Below are 10,607 nucleotides of genomic sequence, written 5' to 3'. Positions count from 1 at the left end.
ATTATATATATCTTTTAAATAATTATACAAATATCTCCAAAAAAATTCGGATAAAATGTGCATGTCTTTTGCTAAATACAAATAGTTTTTTTTTCTACTTATAAAAAAAATAATATTTATTGATTATTTTTATCATATTTTTAAATCAATGACTTATTTGTGGTTTGTATTTTTAAGAGTTAGTTTTGTCAAATGTATAAATTTTTGGATACTATTTTATTAGTTTATCCTAATTTTTTTTGTAATTATACAATTATTTTGATAATAATTAATAAATATTTTTGAATTATTTGTGCTATTTTTTTATTGTGTTCTAAATATTTTTTTTAAAGTTGATTTATTATAAGGGTAACGGGGACAAATACAAAGGGTTCACGCTCTGATTCCGTGATTCTCTTCTCTCTGTGGTCTCGTTTCCTCTTCGCAGCCTTGTCTTTTGGGTTTCTTCTCGTTGTCTTTCATTCGCTCTTTTGTTCAATATGACTGGGCTTCCTGGAAATGGTGATTCTGTTACCCTTGACATGCTTAAAGAGAAAATGGCTCAGTTTGCTAAGGAGAGGGACTGGGACCAGTTTCATAGTCCAAGGAACCTTCTTTTGGCTTTGGTATGCTTCTTTTCCAATATCCATAATTTGAAAAAAAAAAAAAAAAGGGTCATCCTTTAATTTTTCGTTCATTTTATACTTATTGTTGCACCGTTGTTATGAGCTTGTGTTGTCAGTGTTAATGACAACCCTTCTTGTTGTGATCCACGAAAGAAGGGAGAGTCAAGGGGAAGATGAATAATATCTACTTTTATAAACCAAATGATTTTACATCTGGTATAAGTGGGACTGGAACAGATTCCGAGTGGCTTCTTTTATTCGTTTCTCGTTGCAAGTTGGCTCCTTTTTTATTATATATTCTTAAGTTTTGATGTTTTTGAAAAAGCTTTAAACTTTCTGCGCAACAGAACAGAAAGCTTTCAACTTTCTTAAACTCAATTTATTATCATTTTGGTCATGGCTCCTTCTTCAGGTTCTGGTAGACTCTGATTAAGAAAATGGACTTTGAAAACAAATTACGTTTCTGTTGTTACCACTAAAAACACATGTGAATAGTAACTTTTTGTCCTTGGTTGTGTTGTCTTCTCGCCTACTTGAAATTTTATTTCCTAATTTTATTTCTATTTAGGTCATAGGATATGCAAAATCATTTGAATACTTGATTCCTACTAATTCGTTCAAGAAATAAAATATGCAGACATATTAAAAAAGTGACGGTTATTTTTTCTCTACTTCAAGAGCATGAAAACTATAATTAATTTGAAATAAAGAGAATAGTTATTGTTTTGGTTTTGATTTGACTGTAGGTGGGTGAGGTTGGAGAATTGTCTGAGATATTTCAGTGGAAGGGTGAGGTTCCAAAGGGGCTTCCAGATTGGAAAGAAGAGGAAAAGGTACACCTTGGTGAAGAGCTTTCAGATGTGTTGCTTTATCTTGTGAGGCTCTCTGACATATGTGGTATTGATCTGGGAAACGCTGCACTGAGAAAGGTTCAACTCAATGCCATAAAGTACCCAGCAAAAGAACAGGGTTGTTCAACCAAGCAGATTCATGGCACTAGCACTGAAGCTGACTGATTTTCGCGTTTACTTGTTCGTTTCAATTTACTGTTGTTCTTTAGTTGTTAGATGACTTTGGTGGGTTATGTAATATTTCTTGCCCTTGCATGGAAACTAGCAATAGCATCGTTGGTACATTGTCTCTCCTAGATTTTATTACTGTTTTGGCAGAATCAAATCTCATGTGACAGATATCAGATATGGTGAAATCTCTATTTTCTTTCTGGATTTAATTTTTTATATTGCCATTGTCATGAAATTCTGTAGTTAATAATAGAGTAAGGTTCTTCAACTTTTTTTCTTCAGTATCTAGTATAATACAAGCCGAGTTTTTCTTGTTTTTTCTTTTTATTTAATTTTGTCAACGATTTGGTTGCATAATTGGAACAAAGATTCTTAGCAATGTGAAATCCTTTTATTCACATAATCTTTTCGTGAACCAAGTTGGGGTATGGAAAGTGAAAACGGTCCTTCTCTATCCTGTTTGTCTATTTGTGTTTTTGTGGCGCCGTTGTTCACTTGTTTTGTGGGGCAAAACCGCAAAATGTTTAAATAGGTTCAGGCCGTGTGGTTCGTTTACTAGTTGCTTAAAAGATTGACCAAAGAAAAATATCAACTGTAGATGATGTGACTGCGTGATCCAAGTTGCCATTTAAGGTTTTTTATTTAAATAAAAAATTTCATATTTACACATTTAAATTAAAATTTTTTATTCAAATTAATTAAGTATAAAATTTATTGAAATGTGTAATCCAGTCAAAGAATTATGAATTTAAATGGGTTACACATTTTGGATACACAACCTAGAAAAATAAATACAAAAAAAAACACAAATCAAGTGTTGTGTACTCGAGATATGACACATTAAAAAAACAAAAGCTAGGACTTCCAGATGATCCTTCGACAAAGCTAGGATTTTGAAATGAAAACCTACAAAGTCATTTCAATGGAGTAATCAGTCTCGGGAACAATTTCATCAAACCAAATTACTTAGTAATGTCGTTTACTATCGGAATCGGAAGCCAAAAGAAGACTGTATTTCTCGAGATTTTGGTGCTCAAAGATTCAACGACCTACAACATCATCCTCAAAAGGAAGACCATCAATGACTTCTCCGACATCATATTTACCAAGTTCCTAGTCATGAAATTCTGGGCTGATGATGGAACAATCGAAACCATCCATGGCGACAGGGAAGTAGTAGTGGAGTATAAAAAGATAAGCCTAGCACTCTAGAAATGATCTTGCAATGCAGCTGGAATTTTCCTCGCTGACTTAGTGGTTGCTCGACAAGACGACCAGTTCAGGTCAGAACCAGAAGCAGACATGGAAAAACTACAGATTAGACGAACAATGGAGGAGTTTACCTTCATCAACAAAAATCTTCCCGTTAACTTGGATGGACAAGTTATAGAGATATTGAAAGAAAACAGAGACCTATTCGCCTTCTCGCCCGCGGACATGCCAGGAATAGACTTGAACCTGATGTCACATCGATTAGCCATCGTTCCGAAAGCCAAACTGGTCACTCCGAGGAGAAGGAAAATGTCCACAGATAGTGCAAACAATGTTTAAGAACAAGGCAAGTTTGCTCAAGGCAGGGTTCATCCGAGAACTTCCCTACAAAACATGGCTTGCAAATGTCATCTTGGTAAAAAAGGCAAACGACAAATGGCGAATGTACGTCGACTACATGGACCTGAACACAGCATATCCAAAAGACGCTTTTCCTCTATCAAATATTGACGACCAGGTAGATGCCGTCAGTGGACATCGGTACCTCAGTTTCATGGACGTGTACTCCGGGTTCAACTAAATACCCATGCAAAAACTTAACGAGGAGAAAACGACCCTCATCACTCCAAAAGGGTCATACTGTTATAGAGTCATGCCGTTTAGACTGTAACACCCTAATATTCAAATCCTTATTCTCGAGTCATAAGTCAATGATATTACGGTGGTACGACTCTCAGGTGGATTTTTAATAAATAAATATAGGTAATTTCGAAAGGAGTATTAATCGAGAAGCCTGAAAAGAGTAGAAATAAAATCGCGAAGACGTATCTCTCACGTTTCGACAACAAAAGATAAACCGTGAAGCCGAAAACGATATACGGACAAGGCGTAGAGGAGATTAAGAGATAGATAACAGATAGATATATATAACATAAGTAAATAGCTACTAGTCGCGACCCGCGAAGTTTAGGTCGGCTAGAGTACATTATGAAATTAGTTGACAACAGTATATCCTAATCTCTCTCGAAGGAAACATGAGAGCCTCTATAGGCAAATTCAAAGAGTTCAATACATAATATAAACTTTCCAAAACAAAGGTGGAGAGATTCTAATCAAAACACAAAGTAGAGGAAATAAAGATCCTCGCCGTCTCTCAGACGACCCACAACTCACTTCTGAGCACCTGGACCTGTATCTGAAAAACAAGAGATATATACGGAATGAGAATCCTGGGCCCATGGGTCCCCAGTACAGTAAAAGTGCCAAATAAATTCAATGTAATGCAACAAAAACTCACTAAGCATCCTAAACTTCTTCACTAATTATTCATCCTAGGTTCTCGCTAATCCATGAATAGGCAACTGTCATAAGGGAGTGCAAAATTCAATTCATGTTTCACATGTTTCCCAACTCGCTGACTTTTCCACGAATCAGACTCAAAATCATAAGCAAAACCATCACCAGTTGTTCTGCCTCAGCAGTTCTATATCAATACATCATCATGCAATCGCATCATCAATTCATCCCATCAAGAACAGCCCTCACACCCACCGACACCAGCATGAGGGGCCTCTCAGTTGTACAAACACAAGCAATACAGGCAAGTAATACACAAACATGATACAAGTAGAACAAGTAGCATATAGTCAGGTAACATGGCATATATGATGTAAAAATCCAAGAAAAATGGCAAACCCAAACAATTCAAACATATGCAAATGATGAATGCCTGCCCTATGGCTGATGATATCATCTGTCGGTTATATAGCCAACCCGACATGTCCTGGTAGCTAACCATTGGACAGAAACACCCCTTGCTACTGCCCGCTCAACCCAGAGCCAGTGAAATAATCACTACTGCGGCTACTACCCAGGCGGGTGTCTAAAAGCTCAACCTGGAGCGAGTGGATTCACCACTACTGCCGCTACTACCCAGGCGTCGCAATCTCTGACCTGGAGCAAGTGGGACGAACCACAACCCTTGCTACTACCCAGGTATCTCAAGCATTGGCCCAGAGCAAGTGGGACGAACCACAACCCTTGCTACTGCCCAGGCATCTCAAACATATATTCATTCAATCTCAATTCATATTATCAACATTCATTGTTACCAAATCTCAAACATTAACTTGGAGCAAGTGGGACGAACCACAACCCTTGCTACTACCCAAGTATCACAAATAAACATTTATTCATAATCACCCTTCATTATTATCAATCCTCAGACAATGACCCGGAGCAAGCGGGACGAACCACGACCCTTGCTACTACCCAGGTATCACAAATACACATTTATTCAAAACCCCACGATTAAACTCGTTTATCATAATCCTCCTTTCCCGTCTCATACCCGGAGCAAGTGGACAACGCCACTGCCTACTACCCGGGGTCGCACATCACATTTCAATATTTTTTCATTATTATCCATTTAACATATTCATTCATTAATCATATATGCATTTATACTCAGCCATAAACAATAATGGCTTTGCCGTAACCCGGCAATAACTCAGCCATCCGGCTCATGGTCCAATCAAGAACGGGCCGTTTATCAATAAATATAGCCCTCCGGCTCATGGCATACACGGTACTTCCACCGTCATCCTCCATATCTCATATAATCATCTTTGATCATCATTGATCATAACTTTTCCCCTTGCTTCACTCGCAAGTTACCACATCCCCTAGCTCATTGCTAGGCATATCAGAATGATTTAATACATAAGAGGTGAGATCGGAGGCTTAGAAGTATGAGATTTGGCTTTTAAAACTCAAAAATCAACTTTGGCATGAAAACAGGGCCACGCGTACGCACACTCCACGCGCACGCGTGGATGGCCACAAAACTCATCGATGCGCAAGCATCATACGCGCGGACGCGCGGGTTGAAAAATAGCCAAACGACGCGCAAGCGTCAGCCACGCGTACGCGTGGGTGCTCTTACGCCCCAGGCACAAAACTGGCACAACTCTGGCACAACTCTCAGGAAAATAGTTGGGCATTTGGTGCAGCGCATCGACGCGCCCGGGCACACCATGCGCACGCGTGGATAGTGCCTTCTTGAAGAACGACGCGTACGCGCCAAGTGCGCCTACGCGTGAAGGGTCATTCTGCTAAAAATTTTCTAAGTTAAAAGCTGCAGAATTTACAGATTCAACCCCCAATCTTCCGACGGACATAACTTTCTCATTTTAAATCATTTTCACCCGTTCTTCAAACGGCATGGACATCCCGGATCCAATTTCATTTCTAAACAGATTTGGCATAAAACAGAGATATGTAGTCCAAGTTATGTCCCATCAAAGTATGCCCAAAAACCATGTTTTCATACAAAACCACTAGGTGCCATTTTCAAAACAAGCCATTTTCAACTCTTTTCAAAATCAACCAAAATATGCCAATTTCAACCCTTTTTGAAATCAATCAAAATGTACCAAAATCCACATCAAGCCATCCTTAACTCATACATTGACACTTTACCAAAAATTTCTAAAACCACATCTAACTATTTTAACACTTCTCAATCAAATGGCTAAAGGACAAACACAATATCATGTCATACATCCTTCCTCTTCCCAATTTCTAATAATACCATTTCCAATCAACCATCATTATACGTAATCAATATCATACTCACTATCACGTGATTTCACCCACAAATCAACCTTAATCATTCCCCAAGCATATATCACAACATACATATCTCTAATGCATCATCATACCATTAAGGCATCAATAATCATAATCACATATATGATCACATAATATATCTCAACCGAACCAAACATACCTCGTCTACATAATTTCACCCAAAATTACCAAATTCCACACTTCAACTTCTCAAACCTTATTATTCAATAACCAACCTAATCATTCATATATTCATTATCTGAAATTCATCCAATCACTTGTGCCATCATACAATGCACACATCGACTTACCTTTCTTACCTCTTTCTGGCCTCCGGCCCAAAATTCACGGCCTCCGGCCCAATTTTCACAATTTAAATGCATAAACCACAAATCAATACTCATTACCCAGTACATCAAATTCTCAATACACCAAGCATACAAGGTCACACAATTCTCAACCCAATCATTAATTCACATTACATATCAACTATGCATATTAGCACCAACCATTTACACAATCCAAACTTAATCCTAGGGGCATCTAGCCTAGGAATTCTCATCACAACACACGGTACTTAAATGAAACTTAAACCGTACCTCTTGTAGCCAAACCAATTGAGCCTCTTCTTTGGAATTCTTCACCAACCTTAGCTCCAAGCCTTACCAAAGCTCCTCAAGCAATACCAATCTCCCAATTATGCACCAACATCACCAAATACACTAACATAACCAATGTCACATACATACATCAACATAGGGCTCATAAAAATGACAAATCACAAGGGTTTGAGCACTTCTTACCTCAGCCCATATGAAGTAGGGATAGAACCCACTTAGAATCCATGTTGGAGTATCCCTAAACACCCAAAATCACAAGATTTCAACACTAACTACCCAAAAACGTGTAACAGTGGGGAATTTCGAAAACTGGGCAGAGATGAATGAAATACTCACCACCAAACTTAGATAGAATTGTAGAGGATGAAAAGAGCAATGCGTGGCCACAAACGGCTCGTCAATCGGAGCTCCGTAGCTCAAGTTATGGTGGTTTGAAGATCAAAGAGAGTTAGGTTTTCTCTCTTCTCTTCTCTTTTCTCAAATCAGCGGTCCAACCCTTCTTTTTAGGGTAAAATGAGCTGAAATGCTCACAACTAATGTTTATATATGTTGGGTCTTGGGCCCACTTAGGCCCGGTTCACTTATTTTTGCCCATTGGCCCAATTTTGGCCAAAACCTTTAAGATTAGCGCTCTAAATCGCATTTTAAATATTTCTACCTTCCCTAATTATAATTCCTCATTTCTTAATCTTATTTACCCATAATCAATTTCCTCAGTTGTAGTACCAGACAGATCTCAGCCGATACTGCTGGTCAAAATTCCACTGCGCACTTTTACGCAGAAAACTATATTTTCCGACTCGGAAAAATTCACTGAATCCAAATATCATATTTAAATTATCAAATTCCAATTGCCAAATCTTCCAACCATATTCGCTCCTATTTAACTTATTATTTACTAAATTTTGGTTAGACCGGGTATTACATAGACTAAAAAAAGGCAGGGCCACATATCAAAGACTCGTCACAAATGTTTTCAAAGATCTCATGGGGTCAAAGCTAAAGTTATAGATAGATGACATGCTCATCAAAAAGGAAGTGGATGACAAGTTAATCTGTGACCTCAAAATTATATTTGGAACCCTAAGAAGGAACCAAATGCTACTGAACCCAGCCAAGTGTGCGTTCGGAATGCATGGAGTCAGGAAAATTCCTGCGTTTTATGATCACACAAAGAGGAATAGAGGCCAATATGGAAAAACGCCAGATTGTCTTGGAAATGACCATCCCAACAAACCTCAAGGACATCTAAAGGATGATCAGTTGGTTAACTGCGTTATCACGCTTTCTCAGGGCATCGGCACAGAAAGCACTTCTCCTCTTTAAACTCATGAAAAAAGGCATAGAATTCTAGAGAGAACCTAAGTGTGACGAAGCCTTCCAATATTTTAAAAAGTTGCTGGCAGAACCTCCCGTCCTCTCGAAACCCAAGCTAGGAGAAACATTGTACCTTTTCCTCTACATAACTGAAGAGCCTTTATCTGCGGCACTAGTCTAGGAAGATGAACACAAAACTCGACTACCATTGTACTTCATAAACAAAGTGTTCTAAAACGTCAAAACATGATACTCCCGACTTGAAAAACTCGCTTATGTCCTCTGATAAACCCCAATTTTTGGGTTTATCTTGTGTAGAATTTGGAGGGATTTTATCAATATTTTTTACACTTATTCATATAAATTACATATTTTTGTGTTTCCTTCCTAATTATTCTTCTTGATTTAAAACATGCTTCTTTAACCCTAAAAATGCCAAATTTTAATCTTCTTCTATTACCATTCGATACTGTGATGTGTTTGTTAAGTGGATTCAGGATCTATAGGGCAAGAAAGGCCTAGAAGATGGAAAAGAAGCATGCACAAGGTGAAGGGACACGAAGAATAAAGCTTTGGAAAATTGGTGGCGACGCACATGCGTGGATGACGTGCACGCGTGGCCGTGTGTAGCTGAGACTGGCGTGCGCATAAGCTGATGCACTCGCGTGGTGATGTGAAACCCCACTGACGCGTATGCATGACTGATGCGTACGCGTGGCCCGAGGAGTTCATATGACGCGCACACGTGACCGACGCACATGCGTGATGCCCAGCACGTGACTCATTAATGAAATCGTGGCTGGCAATTTTTGCAAGGCTCCAGGCCCAATCTGAGCTCAATTCTACATAGAAAATACCTAAGGAACCAAGGGGGAAAGCGGGGACTCCCTCATACATACCATATACATAATTTTAGCTAGTTTTTGGTTCTTGTTTACTAGAGAGAGAAACTCTTACTTCTCTCTAGATTTAGTTTGTTTTGATCTTCCTTTGTTGGGTTTCTGAATTGGGTCTTGTTAATTCTAGTTTCAATTACTTAATTTTAGTTCTCTAGTTGTAATTTTGTTTAGATCTTGTGTTAGAATTGTGTTTTCTTGTTATTTTCCCTTTTTCTTCTCATTTTATGAACCTTGTTGATTTTGAATTTCTATTAGTGCATTGATGTTTTTCATGATTGATAGTGTTAATTGAGTTATTTTCTATTGATAATTGTTAGTGGGTACTTGCAATTTCTAATTAATTTTGCAATTTGAACATGTCTTTTGTTAGTGCATACCATATGTTTGATGAAATGTTTCCTTTAATTATGGAGTAGTTTTCTATATTCTTGGCCTAGGCTAAGGGAATTAGGTGACCTTAAGTCATTGGGTCTAATTGAATTGGTGCTTTGAGAGCCCTTGTTGGTCAAATTGATACCCATTGACACTAATCTATTATTAAGCCAATTAGTAGTTGGATTATAACTTATGAGTTGAAATTGATCAAGCCTATTTGACATACTTCACTTGTAAAAGTAGACTTAATAGGTTTGGTTCCTCATAAGTGTCAATATATGGTTATTAGACAAGGATAGTGACCCTAATTCCTATGCCTAGCCAAGAGTTCCTTTTTATAATTCATATTTGAACCCAAAAATCCCAATTGCTTAATTCTTGTTATAGTTAGTTTAGTTGTTTACTTAGTTTTAGAGTAGAAATAGATTTATATGTTCCCTTGCTAGATTGCATTTACTTATACCTTGCTTTAATTGCTTTGATTTAGTTTCTTGCACCTTAAGATTCTTGCATGCTAAGATTTAGTAGTTTAAATTCTTGTTTATGACTCCTGGTGCACGAAATTGTGATCTCTGGTAATGGCTCCAAAAACTTGGTGCTCTAATCTCAATTCATAATTTTTCACAACTTCGATACAGCTAACCAGCAAGTGCAATGGGTCGTCCAAGTAATAAACCTTACGTGAGTAAGGGTCGATCCCACGGAGATTGTTGGTATGAAGCAAACTATGGTCACCTTGTAAATCTCAGTCAGGCGGATGATAATTGGTTATGGAGTTTTCGAAAATAATACTAATTAAACAGAAAATAAGGATAGAAACACTTATGTAATTCATTGGTGAGAATTTCAGATAAGCGTGTAGAGATGCTTTCGTTCCTCTGAATCTCTGCTTTCCCGCTGTCTTCATCCAATCAGTCTTACTCCTTT

The 10,607-nt window shown here is 37.9% G+C and overlaps 1 protein-coding gene across 1 annotated transcript; it reads left to right on the top strand.

The window, feature by feature from the left end:
* Positions 1 to 360: 360 nt before the first annotated feature.
* On the top strand, positions 361 to 1,836 carry LOC107608022 (uncharacterized). Its single transcript, XM_016309914.3, has 2 exons — positions 361 to 605; positions 1,352 to 1,836. Exons 1-2 carry the CDS (start codon positions 480 to 482, stop codon positions 1,619 to 1,621), a joined length of 396 nt encoding a protein of 131 aa, XP_016165400.1. The 5' UTR covers positions 361 to 479; the 3' UTR covers positions 1,622 to 1,836.
* The last annotated feature ends 8,771 nt before the right edge of the window (positions 1,837 to 10,607 follow it).

This window comes from Arachis ipaensis, chromosome B7, assembly GCF_059453495.1.
Source record: "Arachis ipaensis isolate K30076 ecotype BB chromosome B7, ASM5945349v1, whole genome shotgun sequence".
Taxonomy (NCBI): domain Eukaryota; kingdom Viridiplantae; phylum Streptophyta; class Magnoliopsida; order Fabales; family Fabaceae; genus Arachis; species Arachis ipaensis.
Note: the sequence above shows the minus strand (reverse complement) of the source record. Positions and strands in the feature narration are given on the sequence as shown.

Excerpts from the sequence above, each read along its gene's own strand:
- LOC107608022 (XM_016309914.3), top strand. The coding sequence starts at position 480 with ATGACTGGGCTTCCTGGAAATGGTGATTCTGTTACCCTTGACATGCTT. Across the intron at positions 606-1,351 it reads GGAACCTTCTTTTGGCTTTG|GTGGGTGAGGTTGGAGAATT; the intron begins GTATGCTTCTTT and ends ATTTGACTGTAG.